Raw genomic sequence first — 27,378 nt, 5'->3', positions numbered from 1 at the left:
TTTTTGACAAATTTTTGCGTCATTATTGTTGTTTTCATTTGAATAATGTATTTAAAATGATTAGTGTGTGGTATGTGTGCAGATCTGTGAGAAACTAAGATGTTCTCTTCAGTCTGTAGCATAATGATGTCTATAGGTCCGGATCATATTTAATCTTAAATGGTCATTTGACACAATTTGTCTTGAAGAAGTATCGTGACCTTCAGTCAGGAGGTCTTTACGAGGGTCCGGAAAAGTTTAGGGATGAATGGATGTCAGTCTTTGTAGTTATATTTAACAAAATAAGAGCTAATAATAATAAGCCACAGATATCAGTACTGTGTGAGTTTTGCACATGACCACCAAGACTAACAGAGGATTGAGTTGTGAATGTCACTCCGAGAATGAGGAAATGAGAGAGTGAAGGACAGAGCGCTGCCTGTGGTTCTTTCAGAAAGCTCTGGGCAACATTCCTCTGTGGCATCATCAGAAAGCCACACATAGCTCTAGTAATAGAGACACATGCTCCTCATAGCAATGACAGCATATAAACAGTAGTTGGAATGAATGTTGTTTGAACATGCAGAGTAAATACTGATAAAACTTCATTGGGCCCTGTGGAAAAAAATGTAATCACTCCAGCAGTAAATGTACCAGTAAAACTGTCGTACTGTATGTGAATGTCTTGGAGGCGTTTGTGTGTATAATTGAGCGTTTATGTGCCTCCCAGGCAACTACGAGATGGTGAGTTTGCTCCTGGCACGAGGCGCCGACCCCTTATCCAAGATCCACGATGGAAATGCCCTTACATCCTCTCTGTATGAAGACATGAACTGCTTCAGTCACGCCGCCGCACATGGACACAGGTACAGTGTTTGTCCCTCACTGTGAAGTAAAAAAAACACACTGTGGTTAACCTCTTAACTAAAGGGGACAAATTCAAGAGTGTAACAATGTCGTCACTTCTGCACGAGGACTTTTATCGTGTGGCGAAATGGAAGAGGGTGAAAAGTGAGCTCAGGGTCTCCCTCTGTTGAGCCCATCTGTCTGTGGAGAGCAGTTGTTAGTGTAAAAACTTCTCCACCTGTTCAACTGCCTGTATGTGTGAACACAATGTAGTCTCAACACTTCACATTCCACACGGAGGGTGACACTCAATGTAATCAGAGACAAGGCCACTGCGTCACAGGCTTGAGCGTATGTTTTGAAGTGAAGACGCATATTAATGTTTTCATGCTTTCTCCTTTGTTCATTTCTTCCTTCCTGTGTGTGTGTCCTCCTTCTCCCCACTTTCTTCCTCCCAATTATCTTGTCAGGAATGTGCTGAGAAAGCTACTGACTCAGCCCAAACAAGTCAAAGAGGATGTCCTGTCTCTGGAGGAGATATTAGCTGAAGGGGTGGAGGGTGAGGATGCTGGAATCTGCTCTTTCCTCCCTCTGTCTCCCCTTCCTACACCTTCTTCTGGCCCCGGGGCCCTGTCAGAGGTGGGCATCCCCAAGCTCTGCAAGGCCAGGATGAAGGCTCTGCAAGAGGCCAGCTACTACAGCGCTGAGCACGGATACTTGGATGTCACCATGGAGCTCCGAGCTATGGGTAACTATTAGACAGCAACAACATCGTGGATTTACTTTCCACCTGTGCTTCAAAAAAACTTATATTTTTACATAACAACAACAAATCCCCTCTTTCTTATCAGGTGTGCCCTGGAAGCTCCATGTGTGGCTGGAATCGCTGCGTTGTGCCCAGCAGCAGTCCAGAACAGGAGTCACACTTTCACTCCTCAGAGAGTTCACCACCATCAGAGAGGAGGACTACTGTGAGGAGCTGGTCACCACAGGCCTGCCTCTAATGTTTAACATCCTGCGTACCACTAAGGTACCATAATCATAATCAGACACCATTGTCACAACTATGCACAGGCAGTATTTGAACTTTGTTGTGATAAAATCCCCTTCTCTCTCTGCTCTTTTCCGTCCAGAATGATGCCATTATCCAGCAGTTGGCATCTATTTTTAGTCACTGTTTCGGCCCAGCGCCCCTTCCAGCCGTCCCTGAGATGAAAGCCACTCTTTCAGCTCAGCTGGGTAAGGAAAATCTTGATTATTCCATTCGTACCTGCAAACATGGCTCTGTGTTCTCAGTAGAAGACTTATGGCTTTATACTGACTTTTTTTCAAGGGCTACAGCTAATGATTTTCATTATTGTACATAATCGGCTGATTATGTTTGATTAATCTGCCGATTAAATACGTAGTTTAAATGGTTTCTTCATACAATCAGTTTGTTATTGTACAAGATGCATGAATTTGCAATTCAGTCAAACGTCAAAGTAGTTCCCGAGACATTTGGTATTTGAAAAGACTGACTTTCGTGTTTCAAGAAAGCTGTTGTGTCAGACAAAAGTGAATGGAGTTGTAAGACGGTGCTGATGTGGTTTCCCACAGACCCTCACTTCTTGAATAACCAGGAAATGTCAGATGTGACGTTTGTGGTGGAGGGGAAACCGTTCTACGGCCACAGAGTGCTGCTGATCACCGCGTCTAACAGGTGGGTGTAGTTCACACTGGGCAGAAAAGAAACCAAACCCCCTTTTATACACAGCAGAGTCCATAAATATTTGTTTTGTTTTAGATTCAAGTCCCTGCTGGCATCTTCTGGACCAGATGGAAGCCCCAACAAGGAGGTGGAGATTGGAAACATCAAGTACAACATTTTCCAGGTACAAATATAGTCTTTATTTCCATGTTTTTGCACCTTATTGCCTGTAAATAACTTTTAATTTGTGGCGTAACAATGAAAGTATTCCCTTCTATTCTTCTATCTGCAGATGATGATGTCATACCTGTACTGTGGAGGAACCGAGTCACTGAAAACCAACGTGCCTGACTTGCTGGAGGTGAGAATTCGCTTAAAAGTTGGAAACAGCATACACATGTAAACAAAGTAAAATAAGATCCCTGTGTCAAAGGTCTGTGGAATAAAAGTAAGCATAAAAGAGTTTGCTGAGGAGCAAAATGTATAACTGTAGATTAGAGTAAACTTTACTGTCATTAGACATGCACAAGTACAGGGTAACAAAATGCAGTTCATATATATATGTATATTCATTCATATATATGTATGTAGTATGTGCAGTTAAAGAGCAATTATGTACAGCAGTTTATGTAAGTAGTAAAGATTTCCCTCCAACACATTTGTGTCAGTGTGTTATTGGAAGTCCTGTGACGGTGTATTTGCTGCTTGTGCTCTGTCCTGTAGTTGTTGTCAGCTGCCAGTGTCTTCCACCTGGGGGCGCTACAAAGACACTGTGAACTAATCTGCTCTCGCCACATCAATCTGGATAATGCTGTCAGCATCTACAAGACCGCTAAGGTAACACACACACACACACACACACACACACACACACACACACACACACACACACACACACACACACACACACACACACACACACACACACACACACACACACACACACACACACACACAGAAGTCATAGGTTACGCTGTCTATTCAAGTAAGTATTGAAAGCTTTGTTCCTGGCGTATGTCCATCTGGCTGTTAGCAGCACAACTCAAATATTTCTGAGGCTGTGGGAAGAAATTGGTAGATTTTGGTGATGATACCATTTGAGGGATACTGTATAAGAATAGTAATTGCACATTGTCTGGGAAAATGATTAAAGGCCTCATTGTATGCTTAATGACTTTTCGTAAGTGGCAAAAACACATGACCATTGTCTCGTCTTATTTCAGGTCCATGGTTCACTGGAGTTGAGCTCCTTCTGTGAAGGTTACTTCTTAAAGCAGATGCCCGCTCTGCTGGAGAGAGAAGGCTTCAGGAGCCTGCTGTTGGGACCACCCGCGGCCCGACAAGGCAACAGCTCCACCTCTACCCTGGTTCACAGCCGGGGAGACTCACCTCTGGAGGAGCTGGAAGCCACCTTAGCTCGACGACTACGCTCTCTCTACGTCACCTCCCGAGTCTGAGGAGGAGAGGACGCATGCTGAAGAGAAACAGGACAGATGCACGTGGGGAATTGTGGCAGTGTAGGAGCAAAAAGAAACTTCCAACTTCCTGCCAGATCATTCTGTGTCCCGGTGTGGGCCTTTTGCTCTGAGGACCGTGCTGTGTTTCATATCTTGTGCCACATACTTGACATTTAATGTACAACATTGGAATGGGAGAAAAACTGGACTATGTGACTGTTTTCTCTGATGCTCGGGAAGCTTAAATGGAGAGTCAGATGGGTTCAACAGGTGGCAACTCTGAATCGTTAAACACTGCTGCCCTCTAATGGTCAAAACCGGCAAGAAGAAGCGACTGCCTTGAAGTGCTGGGGTGAATGGAAGTCTCCTGGTCGCGACTGAAGCTGTTCAGTGTGAATAGAGTGGATGCATCTCTAAAGAATGAAGAGAGGAAGCCATGCTGGACTTTTGGCTTTGTCACATTTTACTGAATAATGCAGAGTGGGAGTAGGAGAGACACAGATTGTGATGCATTGATGTAGGTGCTGGATTAACAAATGTACTTTTTCTGTAAGTATAACTGTTTTTTATTTTGTGAGAAACACTTGCTAAAAAGTGGGATGGACATTTTCTATTTAATGAGGACAGAAAAAGATGTGAGAGTATTTAACGGGGTGTTCCCTTTTTTATTGTGTTTGTTTGTAATAGAAGCAAATAATGAATATTATTGTTTTGGAAAGTAGCTTTTGTGTAGCGGAGGTTTTTTCCAGGTACACTAACAGTTAATGAAGCTTGTAGTATGCTACGGTTTAAAGCTTTTACACAGGTACAGCTGCCAGAATCCAACACGGGGATGTGACGAGAAAAATCCTGTTTAAATGCTGATAATTCAAATAAACCTGGGTAACAAATCGTGTCATTTGTAATGCTTCACACACATGTCCAAACCATTTCACTGACATCTCGCTGTGTTCTTTGGACTCATCAGAAATGAGAAATCCCAGCTAAGACATGGAAGTAAAAGGTGGTCATTACAGGCAGTGTGCGTTGGTTGTTATTTAGTGTGGTAGGTCCAAGAGAAAGTTGGGACTGTTTTGACCTCGTTTCAGTAGAGCCACCACAGGTGTGAAGTGTCATTGGCGACAGGGGAGTGGCCAACACAGCTGTGACCACTCGGGTCCTAATCAGGTGTCTGTTAAGAGCAGCAGCGACGTTGAAGCGGCAGCTCCAGCGGCAGCCTCCTCGGACGAAGACTCCGGAAGACAAAGACATAGGAGTCTCACAGGAGTCAAGACTCCGGAAGACAAAGACATAGGAGTCTCACAGGAGTCAAGACTCCGGAAGACAAAGACATAGGAGTCTCACAGGAGTCAAGACTCCGGAAGACAAAGACATAGGAGTCTCACAGGAGTCAAGACTCCGGAAGACAAAGACATAGGAGTCTCACAAGAGTCTGCTGGGGCGGCGCGGCGCGAGGGAGGAACCTAATACTATTGTTGTCATCTACCGTCCTCCGGGCCCGTTGCGACTCTTCTTGGATCTACTAGACGTCCTCCTTTGCGAAAGCCCAGAAAATGGCACACCACTTGCTCTTCTGCGTGGCTCCAACATCCAGTCAGGTAAGTCATCCCATCTAATTCTTTTACTTTCCTCTCTTTCTCTCTCACTCAGTCTTTCTCCACCACCTCCTTCAGGTTGGAGACCACATGGCCCTTTGCTCATAGCGGCCTGCTATCCTCACATCAGAGGCAGTGACACCACAGCCTGCCTAAGGATCCAGAGCCAGGTTAGCTCCAACTGGATCACTTTGTACAGAGGAACCTCACCAACAGACACCAGAAACACAGTCAACCATCTACTGTTCCTAGACCAACAGACAGCTCCTCAAAGGGACACTTTTTAAGGACTTGGTAATGGAACTGGGCCTAGCATAGCATTACACTACTTAGCTAAGCATAGATGACATGTTGTATTGAGCTAACTTGCTCACACAAAGTGTTGTGGCAATGTCCACATTTAGCTTGATAGGATGTTAGCGGTGTCCATGCTTCTTCGCTTTCAGCTCTAGATGTGTATGCTTCTAACCTCATCTAAGCTGGCATCTCAGTTTACAAAAGTGGTTACCAAAGACACACAACAGCCATGCAGTCAAGTAGCCATCTTGTTGGAGTTTCTTTGTCACTCACCATCTTGATTTGTAGTCTACATCTATCTGACTTGGCCATTTGACCTGTAAACACACACACACACTCACTCTCTCTTTCTCACTCATATACACACACTGTATATAGTTACATTTAGTATATTCTTGTTTCATTATTTGATGTCTCTTTAATAAATGCTTTCGAAAAGTTGGTCTGGTCTGATTTAATATTCATCTTTTACAGAGTAACCACGTTTAAATAATTGACATGCTCTTTCACTACTCGGAGACCTTCATCGTGGGAGAGATGGCCACAGTGCTACAATTCCCATCTTGAAGTGAAAGTGGTTGTCAAAGAAACACTGCTAGAGATGTCTTTTCAGTGTTTTGTGAAATACACTGTTTAGACAAACTAATAACACTATTACACCTACAGTAAGGCCATACATACAATCAAGTGCAGCTCAAAGTGGCACCTTCAAGTATGACAGAGATGAACACTTGAAAGAAGGAGAACAGGGATCAGTTAACTTTAAATAATATTTAGCAGAACCAATAGATTATAGCTTATTTTGTACTCACATATGCTAAGACAAAGGCTGCATGGTCCTTGGTTCTCTGAGGGAGACAGAAAGCAGAGGTGAGGTCAGATATGCTACATTCATCCACTAATGGCTCTTCTACAGTTAACATAATTATTGAATCTACTCACAATGAAAGATGAAGAACACATATGAACTCCACATCAAGCCAAAGCTTCACTCCAAATATGCCCTGAGGGGAGAGAAAGAGGCCAGGTGGATCAAGAAAACAGTGAGAATAAGACAGCCTCATTTATACTCACAGTATTGGCATCTTCTCAACATTTCAGGAGATAGTTGCATTCATTACTCACTCTATAAAGGTAGTAGGCTATATGGCCATCCAGGTGGATGTCCGCAAGAACACATAACAGTAACATCTAATTAGTTATCATTACTGAAGAAAAGCATGCAAACTGGTTGCACTTACAAAAACAAGTGAACACAACTAGGTAGTTGAGGTTGTACTAACTGGCGTTTACTTCGTACAGTACACTTATAAAGGACTTTAGCCTACTAAAACAATCAAGTAGTGTGTAGTTGATAACTTCTTTTAGATGTACTTTCCACTTAGTAAAGACAACTCAGAATTACTATTTCACTCTACTAAATCATTGCATGTCAAATCAAGTCGGGTTTAGTCCTTATAACACACTTATCTCAGTTGGACTGACTTAGCATTTTTAAGTTACATTTACTTGAATAGCAATCTGACATCCTTTCTAAAACCATGCAAACCGATGGCACTTAAAAAAAACTAGTTACTTCAGCTATCTCAGTGCCTCAAATATCTAGACTGGAATGAAAAACAGGTTCCAATCTCCTAAAATTATCTGAACACCAACTACACATAATAAATCAAGGTCATCACACAGTTCAAAGTTTTATTCTATCAATTCTTTTTTCTTTTCTCTTAGATTGCCTTTAATGACTTCAAAACACTTTCACATTGTTATATCAGGGAGTTAACTCTATGCAATTGATCATACAACATGATGTAGCGCATATGACAGTCCTAACAAGAGGCTATGTGCCTCAAGTAGGTTCTGGACATTAGCCATTACAATACCCTCAACAATGATGGCAGTAGACACTGGGTGATGGTGGGGCTGATTTGGAGTGAGTTGCACATCTTCACAGACAACAGTCAGCAACCCACCATATACTTCTGCCCATGTCTCATCAGTGTCACAATCCTGTGATGAAACCAAACAAAAACATTACATTACATTACAACCGAGAAATGTTGGAAATTGTCAATTACACAATGTCACCTGTCCTGCCGCCACTGCCTTCCAGCCTTGTGCATTAAAGGAATACTCCAGCGATTTGGGAGTTAACCCTTTCTCTACCGCTGGGCGATTAATTGATTTTAAATCGTTTACTGCTCTCTCAGCTCCTTTCCCCTCCGTGCAATTCCCCTCCCCCTCCCCCCACTTGCTATCTGACAATATCGACATGGCAGTGTGCAAGGATGACAGCGACAGTGCCGTCACAGGAAGAAACATGGGTTAGTCTCCAACTACTACCAGGGAAATGTCTATAATCTCAGTACTTGACAGAGGACTCTGGTGTGTTTAGGGACAGCTCCGCTGATTGCGAGCGGCAAGCTACTGCTACATGTGACTGAGTCTGTGCTCCGGAGACCTCCGACACAAAGAGCAAGCTAAACAGTGCTGAACTGTAGATCATTTAAAAATACTTTAGAATCCCAAAAATGTGGGTCATACTCAAACAATTACCAGGGAAGTGTCTAAAATCCCAATATTTAATACAATAGTCTTGTCCGCAACTGGCATCACACTGCCGCTGTATTTCAGTCCAGAGACTGTGACACTGACACAGTATGTGCTACAGTCATGGAGGACGCATTTAAAATGTTAACGTTAACTGACACTGAAACACTGTATGTGCGTGTAAAACGTCATTCATTTACACATAGTACCTCATATGAATTATTCTTTTGTCTTTAATAGTTAATTGTTTTTACTATTTACATCGATCTTTCTCTATCATTTTCATAGTGACACAACATGATCAATAACTTCTTTGTTGTGTCTGTTCGTCCAGTAGCTGGCTTTCAGCTCTTAACGTCGCAGCTTAGCTCAGCACAAGCAATGGCAGTTGATAGAAGCCAGTGGCATACTCTGTAAAAGTAAACTAAATATTCACTGCCATGATTTGGGCTTAGTTGCCATGTTAACAGCTGGTAGCCAGTTGGACATGTATCACATATTGACGCTGTGTCCTTACCACAATGACACCGGGTTTGAATCCGCCCTGAACCATTTGCTACATGTCATCATCCCCTATCTCTCCCCCTGGATTTACTGTCTCTCTCCACTGCATGTTTCTAAATAAAACACAAAAGAAGAATATGCACATGGTCTTGTACTAAATAACTCAGTTCTGGAGATGAAAGATGAATTCCTCTCACTTCACAGGAGCTAGGCTGGTAACCTCACCCTGCTAGCATACACACAGGGAGGCCTCGGAGTACAATGGTGCGCATTGCCGTCACATCTGGTTTCTAGAAGTGGATGATGAACAAATTAAGCTATAGATAATGCAGCATTCAAAGCCTACAGTACAAAAATGTCTGTGAAAGTCTATGCGAAACAAGTGTCACTGCATTATTTGACAGTGCAGGAAAGAAGTCACTGATTGCAGGACTAATTTTTAAGAAACAATCCACAGCTGGAACAGCGAGTAGCAACATCACTTATACATAAATACAACCATTTATATCTCTTGGGCTAATCCAGCTGAGTTAATCAGTGGAGGTGAGTTGGACACCTGTGCAGTGATCATCAGACAGCTCTTGCATACATCAGTCTCTCCTTACTTCCATCACGAAGACAAAGAAACACTGCTAGAGATGTCTTTTCAGTGTTTCGTGAAATACACTGTTTAGACAAACTAATAACACTATTACACCTACAGTAAGGCCATACATACAATCAAGTGCACCTCAAAGTGGCACCTTCAAGTATGACAGAGATGAACACTTGAAAGAAGGAGAACAGGGATCAGTTAACTTTAAATAAATTTAAATTGTTGGCCGAAACGGAAAATCAATAAACACTTGCCAATAACCGAAAAAAGAAACACTGAAATAATTTATGTTGCCAATTCTGTACTATTTATTTTTATTTGTTGTTATGGCTGGGACTGTGTGTACTTACCTCACTAAAGTCAAAGCATTGCAATAATAGTATATTATATTATACATATATAGATTCATATTCATGCTTCAAAGGGGAGTGCACAACGCTAACGTTCGCTAGCTAGCTACAAACGCTAAAGTTAGCTCGCTAGCAACAAACGCTAACGTTAGCTAGCTAGCGACGACCACTAACAGTCGTAGCAGTAATTAAAACACATTCACAGACAAACTTGGTTGATAACTCACCTTATTATTCTTCAAAAGAATAAAAACGACGGAGACTCGAGTTAGCAGGCTGCCCCCGGCCTGTGTGCTGGTGGACTTGTGTGTTGCTGAGCGGGAGAGAGTGTTGTTACTGCGCATGCGCACTTCTTCGAATGCGCAGTGGGAGTGAGACTGTCTAAAAACTTATTATTGCAAGTGAGCTTAACATTACATGTCATTTAGCAGACGCTTTTATCCTAAGCGACTTACAAGGGAATTAAGTACAATCTGCCAGGGGTGGAGTTGAACTTGCGACCATGAAGTCTTTCGCACACAGGGTACTGGTCTCAACCACTGAGCCACTCCATCCCCTCTAAATGACGTAATCTTCACTCCAAACACTAAGTATTTTGCGTTTTTCACCATGCAAGTAACTGTTACTTCATAAATACAAGTCATAAGTACATATTGACGGACAAGGAGTAAAGTTAACTAATGTTTGTTTGTCAGGGCAGCTATTGGATTTTAGTGTGTGAAGAATGCCTGTGAAGTGCACACCAATGAAAGGCACATCCCTGGGGGACAGGACAGCCTTAAAGAGACGAGTTTGACAGACAAAAAAGTGAGTGATACACATCAATTGCATTATAACAGGACTTAAGTAAAGACAGAGCTAGACAACAGTCTGATATACATACTGCTTGAGAAAATGTTGAATGGCCCTCCTCAATAACATAATCCTCAAGATAAAGATCAATATTTATAAACCTAACAATGATTAATCATCCATTTCGACAAAGTCATGTTTCACTACTACTACATAATAATAACTACGCTGTAACACCTGCAAACTATAACTTTATGGCAAGCTAAAATAACACTGTAAGATGGACACCAAGTCTATTCATAGTATCATTTGAAAACAAAGGCTATAGATGCAATTGTTACACACACACACACCTCCTCAATCTGTCCTTGCTGGGTCTCGTGGCTCTGCTCTCTCCTCCTCCGAATCCACCTGAATAGGTACTTGCACGTGTCACTCCGACATCCCCCGGGCACTCGATGGGACTGCTTCTGCACTTGATAATGATGATGACGGCGTCGCCGACGGCCCTGCACCCGCTGCAGCTGTGGAACTTGTTGTTGTTGTAGCGTAAATTTAGTGTATTTTGCTGCGTCAACCTTTAAGCTTTTTTCCTTTTTTTCCCTGAGTTTCGCTGCGCCCCCTCACGATTTGTATCCATAATTCGTTCGTTCGCTCCAACTCTGTCGTTACGCCGGGAAGAAAGGAGGGGGGACAGGGAGGGAGGGGAGGGCTGAGAGCTTTCATTGGACTAACTCAATGTCCTTCAAGAAATTCAATCAATGGGCCGCGTTTCGTGTCTCAATTACCATCGCGGGCGATAAAAAATATTATTTTTTAAGCCCCAGGCCGGCCCACAAATGTGCATCGACCCACCGGGCATTGCACGGTCCACCCGATGGCCAGCCCATGCCTGCGTCTAACCTCAAAAAACTTTTCTCTATCTTCTCTAACCTCCTTGACCCCCCCACTCCCCCTTCTACCAATTCAATTTGTCAACTACTTCACAAAAAAAGGAGTTGACATTCATATGCTCTTCTTTCTTAACACCACCTCCTGATCTACCAACCACTTATTGTAAGTCGCTTTGGATAAACACGTCTGCTAAATGACATGTAATGTAATGTAATTCATTTCTTGGAAGGTGAAGATGAATCACAAGTTCTGACAGCTACTGATTACAGTGTGCACTTACCTGTACATACAAAAAGGAAAACAAACACACAGTAACTGAATGAGTTTATTTGTTTCAGCATTGGAGATGCTCACAGTTGTGTTTATATGGGGGTTACATCAGTCACTTTTGTTCCTGCTCTGTCATAAGGCCACTGTGGGCCTGCTGCTAGCTTCCCATTGTAGAAAACAAAAAAGGAGGGTGAACATTAGGGTATTGCTTTGTGTTTGTAGTACTGATATTCCCTCCCTGTGCCTCGTCTACCAACAGATACAGTCCAGACCTTTGATCCTTCCAGAGAGAGTTACAGAGTAAAGGAAGCATTGTTTAAAAACGTTGTGCACAAGATAGCAGGAGGAGGAGGAGAAGCAAGGGGTGAATAAAAATGAAAGAGAGAAAGAGAAGGCTAGAAATAAGCAGAGAGGGTGAAAAGTAAGGGACAATATAAGGGTATTTGAAACATTAAAAGGTAGTTTTGTGGAGAATTGATGAAGGCTGAGAGAAGTTTGGCATGGAACATTAACACTAAAGCCATGCAAAGAAAAGCTCATGTTTGACATGCACACAGCAATACAAGCTAAAAGCATAGAGCAGGAATCCCCAGCATGGTCAAGAAGACTATTAACCCCAAGGTTTGTCTGTCTATTTACAAAAAGAAGAAGCATATTGGGATCTGTGGCATCCTTCTTGAACATTAATATGAAACTGACAAATATCCATAGAAGAGCATATTCCCTCTCCAAAAAGAGGCTAAGTCTACATTCTTAAATTACTGGTAAATAGTTGTTGTTTTTCCAAGAGTTCCCACAAGTTCCCGTTCCCTCTTCAGAGACGTCGGGGAGAGGAGAACCTGTGACTTGTGTCAATGCTCACGGAATTCTGTTAAAGTCAGACCAACAGAAAAATGAAAAAGAAAAGTTGGATTTTCTTCAAATGTTGCCCCATTTTACGAACACACAAGAGGGTAATAAATAACATTCAACTGACCTAACAGCTTTGTTCATATAAATAGCCAAGTATCAATAAATTAGGAACTCAAACGGTGAGGTGAACAATCATGAATAACTTAGGAGGAAAATACAAAAAATATCTACAATTGCATTTATCATGTCATCATTTTTTTTGTTCCTCTACTCCTACTGCTGGTAAGTAAGACTAAGAGAGAGAGAGAGAGAGAGAGAGAGGTATAAATGGAAAAACCAGAGAAACCAAAGTCAAAAGTGCTGCATATAACAAGAAACAGGAATGTTTGATAATCAGGTCAATCAATCAAAATGGTCATTTAACAAAAAATACACAGACGGAATTTAAAAGAACAGCATGTGACAGGCACAGGTTTACCAACCTGTCCCTACGTGGTATCTAAACAGTGTCACAACTAGACATTTCAGTTTGTTTGTTTGTTTTTTTACATAAGAAATCATATCAGTCTGTACAACAGAATAGATCATTCATTTTAAATACCCACATACCCACCCACGTCCCTCCCCCCCCAACCCCCTATACCATATATATCATTCCTTATCTCACCCAATTCCCCCACCCCCCACCCCGACCTGTTCTGCTTACACCCCGGTCCTCTCTGAAATCACAATTCCAGTCCATTTGCAGCAATAGATTTAAGTCTAATAAAGTCAGTTAGTACTTTAAACCCCGTTCTTCACAAAGAAAGTACAGTAAAAAGCAAACAAATACAATCCAGCAAGCATCCGTGTCGGCTGTTTGGGCTTTCCACAGAGAACTCCGCCTCCCTTCTTCTCCTCCTCTGAGTCAGTATGTGTTTCTGCGTTTTGTCGTTTGTCGTGTTCTTGTTAATACATCCCAGAGTTTTCTGTGCATATGCATGTGTGATTTTTTTTTTTACATATATATACTTTATATTTTGAGTGTTTTTTTTTGTTGAATGCTTGTTCTCCAATTGATGAGTTTGAAAAGAGGAAAAGTGTCCTGTTGTCCTGCACGAGTGTGTGTGTCAGTGTGTGTCTATGATGGTGTACACTAAAGGTATTTTCAGCAACTTCTACTGGCGCCTGTTGAAGGTGTACAAGGGGCACAGAGGGAGATGAAGGTCTGTATGAAGGGTCTGTTTCCATGGTAACCACACACCCCTCGCTCCACTTCTGAGCGCACCTCGAAAAGCAGTCCTCTGTCAACAAATGCCTGTCTTTCTTGGCTCGCTCGGGGGGGGCGCGGGGGTTGTGGTGTTGGAGGTGGAGAGGAGTGGTGGCTGAAGGAGCGGAGGAGGGCAGATGGAGCAGGAGGAAGGGCCTTAATAGGTTTTCTGGATAATTCCTGGTATCAGAAACAAGTCAGGTCATCACACAGGTTAGCAGCAAGGGAGCAATAAAATACAGCAAGGTCCACGGGTGATGAGACAGTTGGGGGGGGGGGGGGGGGGGGATGATGATGGTGGACACTGAGGTGTGATGAAAAATGCAAGAACAGGCGTGTGTGTTTGTGTGTCATGTAGGTGCACAATGCTGTCTGTAAAATATCACTCTGGATAGATTTCTTTCTATATAAAGTCACTTCATAAAAAAAATGTCCATATGTGATTATATACATTTATCTATGTACAGATATATTCTCTGTGTGCCGCCGGCTCATAGTGATACTGGGATGGGTTGACGCTACACTTTAAGACTCCTCTTGTGTCCCCACAGACGACACCGAACACTTGGCTCTGTCTCGGCCAGCAGCGGGGCATTTGGTGTCATTATGTTCGGGCTCGTGCCTCCGGCCGAGCATGGGCGAGGGGCAGCGCTTGGTGGGCGTGCCGGGGGGGTAGGGCACCTGTCCGTTCTTCTCGTCTGAAAAAAGTTGTTTAATTACGTCAAAGAAGTTACTCAATGGGCTGCCTGGGTGCACAGACGGGGGAGAAAAGAGGACACAAAGAAGGGGGGGAAGAGAGAAGAAAGAGAACAAACAGAGTGATGAACAGAGGGGTTCACACGGGCTAGCGGTGCGGCTACAGGTAAGACAGAGCAAGAGCTCGAGCAAGCAAAATGGGAGGAGCCACAGACGCAGCCAGGAGGAGACTATGTTATGGTTTTGATTCCCAATATAACATGCATTTGTTACACCACAACCAATGAAAACACACACGTAGCCATTCCATCGTAGACTAGAAATTACAGTGACTAGAGATGAAGTGAATCTATCTATCTATCTATCTATCTGTCTATCTATCATTTATTTGCAGCCTCAGAATAAGTCTATTATACAGTTAGTGGAAATGTTGCCATCTTGCATAGCCATGTTTCTACAGCAGCCTGAATGTGACATGCAGTTTGCATGTTAAAGTGGAAGACGGCTATGCAAATGAAAAAGAATGGCACTACCTACATAAACTCAATGTATAAAGCAATAAAGGAGGAGGAAGTGGTAGTTGTGAAAGAGTGTTTTACATCCTTTCTGGTTATGTAAAGGCCACCATAGTTCCCCCGATGCTCTGACGAAGAGGAACGGTGAGTCGAGGAATCTTCGAGAAAATCCTTACACCCTGCACTTTCAGGTCAAATATTATGAAATAATATAATTTGGAATAATAATATTTGGAAAGAAAATCACTGCCTCATCTCCCCTTGCCAAAGCACTGGGCAACTCTAACTTCAAATCAGAAGATGGATGCTGTCTCATCATTAATGTGCCGGACTTTAGAGTCCAAACAGAAATGTTCTAAAGTCTCCACAAGTTTCACATTTGAGTTCACTATTAAAAACATCCCAGGAGGATGCATCACTACAGTCTTCATCTTTGAATTAAAAGAAGCCTTACTCTAATATAGACTCAAATCTGTTATGAGTTGCATTTAAGTCATAAATGCAGGCTTATTTCTCCCCCATGCTTTGTGTGCAACTGTGACAGTGTGCACGCAGCTAAACACACTGCAGGGCCTCTAATGGTCCGACTGCAGGTAGGCGGAGCGGGCGAGGACGACACCGAACATGAGAAATGGAGCAAATAAAGAGTCTGTGTTCTTTTTGTTAATGGTGCAAACACAGCATATCTCCGTGATGCATTTGTGCAACGGAGTCCCGCGGGCCCACAAATGAATGGTGACAACAGCAGGCACAGCTGAAACAAACACACACACACGCACAGCAAAACTGGACTGATCTTTGAATTAGGACTTAATAAAAGACTGTTGGAGACTGGAATCTCATCTGTTAAAACGCCTGACAATTCTACTGTCGCACCAGTGTGAAAACTGCCTGTAGAAGTCCACTTCACGTGTGTGGATGTGCCACAATTGGTTTTGACTGTTCCATTATTCCAGCTGAAAAAAACTGGTGCAGCCAACGCCCTCCTGACAGTGCTCGCTCCTTTCTCACACATACGTAAAAGAATTCCACATGTGTTTCGTCACTTCTCTCCAACCTCATCTGCACTTTTTCAAATATGGCAGCACGATCGCGCAAAAGCAAATGATCTCAGCTGTTTAATAAAACACAGAAACCATCCTCTACATGAATGGTTCTCCTCTGCAGCCGCAGCTGTATGACTGCGACGTCCCCTCCACAGTCCTTGTATTGTTCCGCCCTTCTGTTGTCTCCCAGGTATTCGTCTGTTAAAAGTGATTAGGGAACATAATGACTGAGACTTAATGAAGCCTTTTGTTTGACACGCATTGGTATGCAAAGTCACTGCTATACTTCATTACAGACATTGGCCTCCTTTTAAAGGCCAGAAAACACTAAAGGTGACAAAGGGGGTCAAAGGAAAGAACGGGGGGACGGAGGAAAATGTAATTGACAAAGCTTTCAAGCACACGTTGACCTGTTTTAAGAGTCTTATTACACAGTTTGCTGATAGTGCAAAGGCATGACATTAACATAGACTGACCTCGCTCAAAAAATAATTATAAATAATTAAAATTTGATTTATATTTTTTAATATCCTCGGCATCTTCTTATGCTTTACACGTGTAAATGTAGCAACATTCACTGGTGAAGTTGCACAATGTTCCTCACCTCACCCTTCAAGTGTGGCACCAAAACTCAAAAGATTTTAGTTTGAACAATCAGGTGACTGAACATTAAAACCATTTCTGCCTAATGAACATAGATTCTCCTAAATCATTGGACCTTTAAGTGGGTCACGCTGAAATTCACCCAGTTTCATGTCTACAACCTAAAACCTCATCTAATGTAATTCCCTTCTAATTTGACCTTTCTTTCACCTCATATAATAACAGCTGTTCTGACTGAGGTTCAGTTACACATGCCATCTGGGGTAAGATTAAGCTCATAATAATACAAACCATAATGTTAACAAATAAAGAATCTGCTAATAACCTGCATTACACGTGTAAGTGAAGGAAGACACAGACACACAGGCACTAAGAGTCTGATATGAAACTGATATCCAAAGAAAGGCTGATGTGGTTTCCCTGTCAGACCAGCAGGTGGAGCTCTTGTCAAGGGGATGGTGATTTGATGAAAACAGAGCAGTGATTCACAGGGAGGAGAATTCCTCTTTTTCATTCATCATCCAGGCTGCTGTGTGTCGGAGGGGAAACCTACAGTATATATGGAATCAATGACAAGACAAAAGAAACAAACAAAGAAAGGAAGGAAGAAAGAAGGAGGTTCAACTGACGCCATACTGTTCACAGGCCATCAGTTTGGTGGGACAGAGGTTTCGTCCTGGGAGTTTGAATTTTCTCTTCATAAGAGAGCAGTGGAGGAGGGGCTTACTGTTGTACAGGCACACAGAGAAAGGGAAAGGGGCAACAGAGAGCTCATCAGGTGTGGTGTCGCTGTGTAATGCAGTGCATTCTGGGAGCGCGTTGAGGTGCAGTGGTGTTGCCATGGTGACGAGCTCTGACGATCGCTCCTGGAAGCGAGTAGCAGAATGTGCATCAGCTCACCCTAACCCTCTATACTCCTTATCCTCACTGCCAGGGCTACGAGATGACATCTGACCCACGGCTGGAGCGCGGACAGCGACTCCCACCCTTTCATGGCAGCGAGGTGCCGGCATGCAGAGGTAGTGGCTTCGAGAAGCGGGAGGGATTTCAGGCATGGGCGAGAGGTGGACAGGGTTTAGCTCAGCTTCAGCGGTGACAGTGGTTTGTCAGTGGGTGGGATGAACAGATGTGGCGGTAGGGGTGAGGGTGAAAAGGTTTTGGAGAAGATTCTTTTCTCCCTTTTCTTTTCATTTGGAAAAATAAGTTGTTACTCACCAGACAGCTGTTGGACCCCTGGCTGGTCATGTGTGCTTAACAACTGGCTCTGAATCGTCTCCACTACCCGCTTGAAGCGACGGCTGGGTCCTAAACACAGGAGACGTCGAAATAATTACAGGTCGCATCTTTTGTCAGATGTTTCAGATGCATGGTGCGTAAAATCTGATCTCTAGTCAATCAGCCTTGAATCAGAACTGGACAATGTAGCTGGTAATCTGAACGTAAACACTGTGGTCCTATCTGTGTGTGCCATGAGTGAGAAAGGTCCAATAGTTCGTTCCGATTTACAAATCCGATTTGTGTCATGTGGTTTGAGATCAGATGTACACTATATGGACAAATGTATTCGGCCACAATCTTAACGCTTCAGCATAACAAGACATTTTATACAATGCTACGCTAAGTTTGAAAAAGGCCCTTTTCTATTCCAACATGATTGTACCCCAGTGCACAAAGCAAGGAATATAAAGGTTACATGTGTCGTTCCACGCTGGTGGAATGACCTACCAAGTGCTACCAGAACAGGGAAAACCCAGCTCTTCCAAGAGCATCTCCTATCCTAGCACTTAGCTACCCCTACCCCCTCCCCTGCACTATCTCCTTCTACAATTGCATCCACCTCGGCACTCTCACCCTCTATCAGCCCACTGTTCCTATCGAGTGGAGTTCTTTCCAAGACTTATTCTATGTAGCTTATTCCTCTCCTGTGAGTCGCTTTGGATAAAAGCGTCTGCTAAATGCTTAAATGTAAAGACATGGTTTGGTTTGGAAGAACTTGACTGACCGACACAGAACCCTGACTTCAACCCCATCGAGAAGCGAGATCGCGAGACAGTTCTTCTCATCCAACATCCAACGCTCTACCCAAATCTTTAGGAAAGTCTTCCAAGAAGTGTAGAAGCTGTTATAGCTGCAAAACGGGGACCAACTCCATATTAAAATACTGTATAAGTATTTGAATAAGTCATTACAGTCCCTGTTGGTGTAATGGTCAGACGTCCAAATGCTTTTGTCCATATAGTGTATATCCGATATGTAACAATCCAACATAAACGATCTGGAGTTCAGCAGAAATCAAAAAACACAGGAGGAGAGCGTTGTCCTCTCGAACCCACAAATTTGCAGTGATAGCGTCTGTTTTTGAATTTCCCATATGGGGGATCAATAAAAGTAATCTCATCTCATCTCCTGCTTCATTACCAAGTGGTCGCAGCAGTACGATGTTTTCTGTTGTTGATGACGCACGCAAAAAGGTACATTTGTGTGCACGTGTGCCGTTTGAGAAGGTAACGTCAAGATATAGCCAAAGACAGTCTGCAGGAGTGTGTGGGAAATTGAATAATTGAGGGGAAGCACGCAGGCACAAGTGCATGGTGTGAAATGTGAGCTGGAAAAGCCTGAGATGATACATGGAGTGCAGTGAGGAGTGCTACTGTGAGCTCCTGCTGTCTACCTGTTGTGTGCAGTCTGTGGTCAGTGACATGGAAGAACCAACAGTTTCAGAAAAAAGCCACTGTTACACCCCATTCAGCTCGAATGTGCCCCCACTTGAGAGTGTGTGTGAGATCCTGTGTGTGTGTGTAAGAGCCAAACAGCATGCATATGTTTCTACACGACCACGCATGCACGCATGACTGCATAGTATGTAATCTCGCACAGCCAGACCTCATCTTGTTACGCTCTGGGAGGTTTGAGGAAAATCTTATCAAGCATTCGCGATTGCGAGAACTTTGAAAATCCTCAGGCAGCCATTCTTTTTTGGCAGCGTGTTTGACAACACCCACTTATGGAAACAACACTTCTGGTTCATTTGTTGGCTGCATACAAACAAGTTTCCCACAGTGTAATTTTGTCAGCTTGAAGTGCGAGGAGACGGCATCTCTCTTGACATTTAAGAACGCGGTTCTCCACGTGACTCGCAAGACTTGCGAGTCTGAATTCAGAAAAGGCCCCTGTGAGTCTGAGGAGACTTTTCAAGATGACATAACAGTGGATGGAACGGTTTGTCCTCTGTGATTTGTTGTCTCACAGCAGGAGTTTCCTGCCTTTCAACTTGACCCGATGGATGAGGGCACAAGAAAGGGAACAATCCTCACCAAATACATGACACACAAAAACTTTGCGTCCTGATTTACTTAAATATAGCACGGCATATTAGGGCCAAGTATGTACACCGGTGGTATGTTGAGGTTGCTTGACAAAAACTAAACACAATTTTTATGACTTTTTTTCTCATAAATCTGCTACTTTTATCCCCATAGATTTGTCACTTTCAATCTCATAAATCTGCGACTTTTCTCGTAGACTTGCCACTTTCAATATCATAAATCTGCGACTTTTTTCTCGTAGATTTGCTACTTTTAGTATCAGAAATCTGCAACTTTATTTTCTCATAGATTAGCCACTTTTAATCTCATAAATCTGCGACTTTTTTCTTGTAGATTAGCTACTTTTAATATCATAAATCTGTGACTTTATTTTCTCATAGATTAGACACTTTTAATCTCAGATATCTGATTTTTTTCTCTCGTAGATTTGCCACTTTTAATCTCATAAATCTGCAACTTTATTTTCTCGTAGATTTGCCACTTTTAATCTCATAAATCTGTGATTTTATTTTCTCATAGATTTGCCACTTTTAATCTCATAAATATGCGACTTTTTTCTTGAAATATTACACCCCTCCCCCGGGTCCGTAATTATTATTTTTTAGTCATACTACTTTTTTAATGACTCACCTTTCTATACCTGTTTAAATGTTCAAATATTTGTAACTTTTATCCTGTCGCTCTGCTCCATTTCTTTGTATTATTCTTTTAAGATATTATTTATTCTCCAAAAGGGCTGAACAATTTATAATTTTCAAAATTGCAATTTGAAACGAATCGCAAAGGCCGCAGTTATATTGTTCTGTTTTTGATTGTTCTAATTTCTATGTAAATGTAATTCAAACACGTTGGAAACAATTCACATCTTTACATTTTCATCCTTGTATAACAATACACAGTAGTTGATGTATTTCAGCCCTAAAAGACAAGTACAGAAAATAGGAACATGGAGCACTTCTTGGTTCCTGTACGTCTCCTGACCTGAGAGCAGGGTGAAGGTGACGGAGTAGATTCCATTCTCCTTGGTTGCAGCTGTGCTCTCCGTATAGGTGATGTCCACCTGAAACTTGACCGGCTTCTGGAAGACTGTCGGGCCGGCTGTGGACTTGTACTCCGCTCGAAAACTGGTCTGAGAAATCACACTGTGGCTTAAGCTGGGGATCTGGGAGGGAAAAAAAAACAATGAACAAAAAAACAGAGAAAGAGAGGTTGGTGCAGGAAAAATTGGACAAAGTCATAGGAAGCGCTAGAGGTGTAGATCAAAACGGGTAGTAAAAAAGGAGAGTAATGGGGTTATGCCTTGTATAAAAAGCATTGATGTTTAATTTTTCTCCCACACTCTGCAAATGAAAAGGTGAGTAAACCCTCATTAAAAACCCCTGCACATACAACTAGCCACAGTTTAAACTCTATGGAGATGAATGCCTCAGGGAGTAGCCATGCATGCCGGGGAGACTTAAGCTAATGTACGTAATTTTGAGTCATCCAACCACATTGCACTCTCCCGCAACCTGAAATGAATTTGTATGCTCAATGAACAAGTGAACTTGTAAATTGTCACATTTCACCACAACGCTGGAGAGGGTTTGACTTCCCATTAATGCGAGTGTGCTGGGAGGTATAATTCCACTGATTCAGGTGACAATCTCCTGTCGGGAATATCAGCCAGCATAACCCAGAGGAGAAACGGTGTACCTCCAGGGATGGGAAAACAGATTTGACATCAGCGGCAAAGGCAGAGTTTACCTTTACTTTGCTTTGTTAAATCTAACTGGGGTGAAAATAGGTTCTGTTCAATTATGTACACGGCATATCAAATATCACCGCTGAATGTTTGTTAATACAGTTTCTGCCATGCTCACTTGATGCTGCCGGCATTACTGCGGGTATTTCTGCATGCACGCGTTTATAAGCACATCGCAGACACAAGATAAGGTCTATGCCATTTGGCTGCGTCTTGCTTTACGTATCTGAACACACGCATGCTCGACACACGATACCGAGGGCAAAGCATCTATATGCTAATGATCAATGCTCTCTGCTGATTTTCTATTGACCTTAAGTGAGTCTGCACTCAGTGAGAAAATAGAAGCGCTGAACACAAGCAGTTTACTGAATTGCTACATAAATCAGAATCATGTTAGCAAACACTCAGAGGGAGTGAGAGAACTTTCACAGGCGCCAATCACCCCTGCTGTTCGAAAAAATCCAAATCCAACCGATCAGAAGACACACACACACACACACACACACACACACACACAGGTAACACTGTTATACATGTACAAATAAACAAATACATAGAGAGAAGTATGGGGCACAGAGGACAGGAGACCGACGGGAGAAGTGGTTTGAGGTTTTAGGGGTTAGGCAGTGGAGGTAAAGAAAAAGACAATAATTAAGTTAGAGTGAGGTGTGTGTACCGAGAGAAAGGCTTGAACGATGTCTGCCTTGATGGAGCTGAGAGGCTTGTCTTTGATAACGATGAAGATCTGCTCCTCCTTTTCCAGGCTGATGAAGTTACCGAACCAAGATTTTTTGGCAAGTCTGTGAGGAGAGACGAGAAGAGTAAGCATCAATTGTAAGCATCCTTTAAGTTTCCTCGTTTTGCACCTCCTTTTCCATACATTCATCTACCCAGCTATATAAATGGAGAGCAGCAGCACTGCGTTCTATCTCTGCAGCTCTGGGGAAATGGAAAGGAGCAAATTGAGGATAAGCCTTGGGTGATGAGCTAAATCTGCGCAGGTGAAGAAAGGGTCCTGACATTTCACCTTCTGTAAAACTTTCGGAATGCTTGGCCCGTGTGGGTGTATGTGTGTGATGGAAAGTGAGACAGGAAGCATAATTTGAGCTCCTCTATGAACAGAACTGTAGATCCAGAAGGAGCAGGAACAGATGAATTCAGTACTGGCTTCAAACTAGTTGTACCTGCACCCACTAATAAGCCATATGGGCTGATGTTTTCTGGCATATTAATCTCTAATAACAAGACTTAACCCTTAGCAAAAAGTGAACACTCCATGTAACTTAAATATAAATAAAAACCTGTTTAAATATTAATAGAGACTTATAATATGGGGACATTTTCTCTGCTGTATGATGGCACATGTACATATCTGTGCAGGCCAACAGCAGGTGAAAGATGTTTTTTCTAGCCAGGATGTTCCTTCCAGCCAAGTGGAAATGGTCAGACCAGACAGTCAGCCAATCAAACAGGCATATCTAGGCCAACTTTCAGATATCAGGCCCCCAGGAGCTCAGCAGCATCACACTAGTGCCGCTCCTGCCTCTGTAACCAAACCACAACCTCCTCTCCTACACCAAACCACCCCTGACTTCATTACAGAGTACTCAAGAGGTTCAAAGATCAAGAGTGAGCCTGTTTGATGCACAGATAAAGGTTCACTGTGTAAGAATTAGTGACATCTACAGGTGAGACTGAAGACTACAACAAAGAGAGAACTCCTCTGATCTTTCTTTCCCAAGAGCATCAGGTAACTATACAGTGGCATTTTCATACCAGAAAAGATGTGAACGCACTTTCTTCTTCTATTCTTGCACTCTGCCTATCTTTTCCCCCTCCTACTTTGTTGGTTTATGTGGCAGGTTTATGTGAGCAGAGCTGTTCTTCTTGTTTTACATTGTAAAATTATGTTTCAAAATGCTAAAAATACTTTCTTCATTAGGGTTGCTGTAGAAATGACACGAGATGGCGACCTCTGTAAAGTAAGATCCTAAAGTACAAATACAACACTTTTTCCTAAGGCTACAAAAGGCCAAACTATTTTTATTTCAAAGTGATTATACACTTACACAAACATACTTAAAGGCAGTGTATTCAATTTCTGCCACTGATGCCACTGGACATTAAACATAGTGGTGGCTTCATAAAGCACGGCGTGTACTCACTCTGGAGAAGACTCCGGTGTGAGGCTGGACATCTCCTCTTGTGTGGGAACTGTATAACACAGGTCAAATCACAATAGCGGGTTTAGAAACATTTAAATGATTGCACATTTATTTAAGTATTTGCAATTAAAAAACATTGTCACAACCTTGGAGTTTCCTGCGATGGAAGCGTGGTGAGCCCAGGAAGCTGTTCTTGATCGAGTTGAGACGCGTCCTCCACGGCATGCCTCCGATGGAGGGACTTGGGGGTGGCGTTGGCGTGGGGGTTCCAGCTGGGCTGTCCTTGGGAGTGTGCACTGGGGTGCCCTTTGGGGTGGGGAGGGGGCTGCCTCGAGGGGAGGGATGAGGGGTAACCTGTATGAGGGGGATAGATTTGGGCGGGTGGTCAGTGAAGGAAGAAGGCGTGGGCACCAAGGGATGAAAGTGGTGCAGCCGGATGGGTGACAGAGGCACCACCGGGCTGAAGGGCACAGATAGCTGTGGGCTGGCTGCAATGTGGGAGCGCCGTACGCGGGGGCTGTTTGGGATTGTGGTCGGTGAAAAAGGGGAGGTTGGGGAAGTAGGGGAGGGGGGAACAGAGGCAGAGGGTGGATGTAATGGAAGCTGGCAGGGGGTAGAGGACTCTGATTTGGCTGCAGATTTCATATCTGGGTGGGTGTCAGGGAGCGGGTTGGATCGTGTGGCTTGGAGGGGTTTTGGGAGAACTTTGGGTTTGGCCGGTAGTGTCTGTGTCTTGTTCAGTGCTAGCAGCGCAGGCTCATTGTTCGGAGCGAGTGAATTGGGGGTAGAGATACACTGGCCTGTGCGACTGGGGACAGGGTCTGGTGACGGGCAGGGGCTGGCGTTAGGGGACTGTGAAAAGTCTGGGGACTGAGGCGGTACACAAAACTTTCTGGCAGGCTGGAGTTAGAGGAAACGGTGTTATTGCACGGAACAGCAAGGACGCAGGTGGAGGAGTAAAGGAAAACAAAGGAAAAACACACAGGGACACATGCGAGCGCACAGACACATCAGTAAAGAAAGAAAATAAGCAACAGAACAAACATCACAGGAAGACACAGAGGCAGCCAAAGAATGTAGAGGCAGGTGAGAAGTGAACATATACAGGGGAGATGGAGGAAGAAGAAGAAAAGAAGAACACAAATTAAAACATGCAGTTCATAAATTGAATGAATCAAATGAAATGGGAACAACATAAACAGTAAATGATTCATGCAATGTTTAAAAACTGCAAACAAAAGGGGATGAAATTGACTTGAATAAAACATACAGGGCTCTGCTCGCACACAAAAGCAAACAAACACAGGTGTGAGACACAGCTGTGAGGACAATTTGGGCGTTCTCAGTAAGAACTGGAACATCATTTTGGTGACGCTGATGTGGAATTTCACATTTGCAGACAGGTGCATTCAACAATTTGATTTGGAATGGCGGAATGGCGGCTGCACATGTTGCTCTGATTAATTATTTTCCTGTTTCCAGAAACAAATCTGAGAAAATAAGCCCACACCGAGCCTCTTGCTAAAAGTACAATCCAGGCTTTGGGAAGGTCTGAGAAATCAATTTCCCTTTCAGATCAGCCGGAAAGAACCTGTGTGGCACGAGGAGCTCGTCTTAGGATCCTGGCTTATCTCGAGCCTTCTCAAGTTAGTCAGCTGGAAAAAGTTTAGTGCGAGCATCCTCGCTTATGAGGAGAGCAAGAAAAGCGGGGTTTTCTGAAGCGATCCCTAAGCTGGATTTCCACACAGCTCAGGCCACAGGAAACAGAGTGAGGGATAATAAGGCAAAGAGGTGGAGACAGAAGAGGAGAAAGTTCGCTGTGCTGTCACGTCTGTTGTGTGTGTGTGTGTGTGTGTGTGTGTTAATTAGTATGCTGAATATCGAAAAAACTACCAATCACTCAAACTACAACACATTTGCGAGATACTGTACAATGATATTACATGTATATTAGGTATGATATTCTATAATGTGTGGGTTTTGGGGAGAGCTTGAGCCAATCCCAGGTAACATGGTGAAAGGCTGAGAACATCATGGACTGGGCACTGGTCCATTGCAGAGCCAACCATTCATGTTCACACCTACTCTCCAGTCAACCTAATAAACCCTCTGCATGTCTTTGGAATGTTGGAGGAAGAATACCCGAAGAGAACCCACACACAGATGAGAACATGCAAACTCAGCACAGGAAGGCTCTCGGTTGAACCAGGATACTTGCTGTGAGGGGATGACGCTCACCACCACCAACACCGTGAATAAAAGTGAAATTTTCGGAAACATTCCCTGAGCTGAATTTCTACACAGCTGTGCACGAAAGATAGTAATGGCCAAATGGGCAGAAATAGAAGAGGCTTTGGGGGAGGAGAAAGTTTGCTGTGCTGTAATGTTCTTTTTTTCTGTGCATGTTCATTAGTAAACTGTATACCAAGGTAAAATAAAGCTTAGTGGACATAATGGCAACTCATGAAATGCCTGATTCAACACCTGATGCGAAGAGCTCATCGTATACTGCTAACTGACAGTTTTTATCTGCTTTGGTTTCTAAAGGCATTTGTAAGACCTGCTCCTGACATTAGCATAGCTGATAGCCAGGAATGTCTTTATTCAACCTCAATTCGTACAACTTGGGACAGCGCTCAGTTTGAACAAGGAACCGTAGTAAAAGGTACAAAATAGCAGACCTAACGACTGTATCATTGTCACTGAGCTCCGCGGTGTTGTCGTGTTTTTTTCTCTTCCTCTGACTGGTTTTGTGTCTGCCGTGTTCTCGATGTCACATTTCATGCACGGGTAATGCAGGGGTGAAAACAAACACCACGGGGTAGACGAGTGTGAAAGTGCGCTTCATAACTATAAGATGTTATAGTGTGTCTCCGCGTTCTCAAAATACATTTGCAGAGATGCCATTGAAAGCGTTTTCATTTTGTGTGTGTGTGTTTGTTTAAAGGTCAGATGTCTTTGAGTCTTCAATATATAAGAAAACAGCAATAAGACAACACCTATAAGACAGGATCAGCAGGGATTTTTTTTTGCAGCTGTTATCCCTGAGGGTGAACAGCGAGACAGGTGCGTGTTGTGTGGGAGTTGGAAAGTGCACTCTCGCAGGGTTGTGACTTACCCGTGGGCTGCTGAGTGGGCTGGTGGAGAGGCCAGAGGAGGCGCCACTGATAGACCGCGACCTGTGACACAAACACGGAAGAACACAGACAAAGGGACAGAGGTCATTTGTGGGATCGACACCCTGTATGTGCCTGTTACATGTTTGGGTAAACACAGGCGGAGGTGAGAGCTCGGACATCACATGTTGAACACGGTTAGAAAGGGTGACAGCATTATGTTACCGTCATACTAAGCACACACAAT

At 43.2% G+C, this 27,378-nt stretch overlaps 2 protein-coding genes and 1 long non-coding RNA gene across 7 annotated transcripts in view; 1 reads left to right on the top strand and 2 right to left on the bottom strand.

The window, feature by feature from the left end:
• The window catches only part of abtb2b (ankyrin repeat and BTB (POZ) domain containing 2b), a 40,593-nt gene extending 35,727 nt beyond the window's left edge, over nt 1-4,866 (top strand). The window contains exons 10-18 of the mRNA XM_058645522.1: nt 710-845; nt 1,296-1,573; nt 1,677-1,855; nt 1,959-2,064; nt 2,425-2,527; nt 2,612-2,699; nt 2,808-2,876; nt 3,239-3,352; nt 3,739-4,866. Coding sequence (XP_058501505.1) covers nt 710-845; nt 1,296-1,573; nt 1,677-1,855; nt 1,959-2,064; nt 2,425-2,527; nt 2,612-2,699; nt 2,808-2,876; nt 3,239-3,352; nt 3,739-3,972 — 1,307 coding nt within the window. The 3' untranslated portion in view covers nt 3,973-4,866. The remainder of the gene's footprint in view (nt 1-709; nt 846-1,295; nt 1,574-1,676; nt 1,856-1,958; nt 2,065-2,424; nt 2,528-2,611; nt 2,700-2,807; nt 2,877-3,238; nt 3,353-3,738) is intronic.
• LOC131470035 (uncharacterized) lies at nt 723-10,181 on the bottom strand. 2 transcript variants are annotated; one of them, XR_009241855.1, is made up of 7 exons: nt 10,088-10,181; nt 9,113-9,205; nt 8,929-9,028; nt 7,745-7,871; nt 6,807-6,868; nt 6,677-6,712; nt 723-864 (listed from the first exon to the last, which is right to left on the bottom strand). It is a non-coding gene; the product is annotated as an uncharacterized LOC131470035 (long non-coding RNA). The 2 variants fall into 2 exon arrangements; XR_009241856.1 differs by lacking the exon at nt 723-864 and adding an exon at nt 5,321-6,181.
• A 3,180-nt stretch (nt 10,182-13,361) lies between these two features.
• LOC131470539 (serine/threonine-protein kinase BRSK2) overlaps nt 13,362-27,378 on the bottom strand; it is a 193,749-nt gene continuing 179,732 nt past the window's right edge. For 2 of the 4 annotated variants that reach the window (XM_058646431.1, XM_058646434.1), the window contains 7 exons: nt 27,134-27,194; nt 24,162-24,915; nt 24,016-24,064; nt 22,527-22,650; nt 21,085-21,265; nt 17,993-18,082; nt 13,362-14,615 (listed from right to left, as the gene is read on the bottom strand). In XM_058646431.1, coding sequence (XP_058502414.1) covers nt 14,443-14,615; nt 17,993-18,082; nt 21,085-21,265; nt 22,527-22,650; nt 24,016-24,064; nt 24,162-24,915; nt 27,134-27,194 — 1,432 coding nt within the window. In that variant the 3' untranslated portion in view covers nt 13,362-14,442. The remainder of the gene's footprint in view (nt 14,616-17,992; nt 18,083-21,084; nt 21,266-22,526; nt 22,651-24,015; nt 24,065-24,161; nt 24,916-27,133; nt 27,195-27,378) is intronic. The other 2 variants (XM_058646432.1, XM_058646433.1) reach the window with 2 other exon arrangements.

Source organism: Solea solea, chromosome 12 (assembly GCF_958295425.1).
Source record: "Solea solea chromosome 12, fSolSol10.1, whole genome shotgun sequence".
Classification (NCBI taxonomy): domain Eukaryota; kingdom Metazoa; phylum Chordata; class Actinopteri; order Pleuronectiformes; family Soleidae; genus Solea; species Solea solea.
The sequence above is the reverse complement of the archived record's forward strand: the minus strand, read 5'-3'. Positions and strand labels throughout refer to the sequence as shown.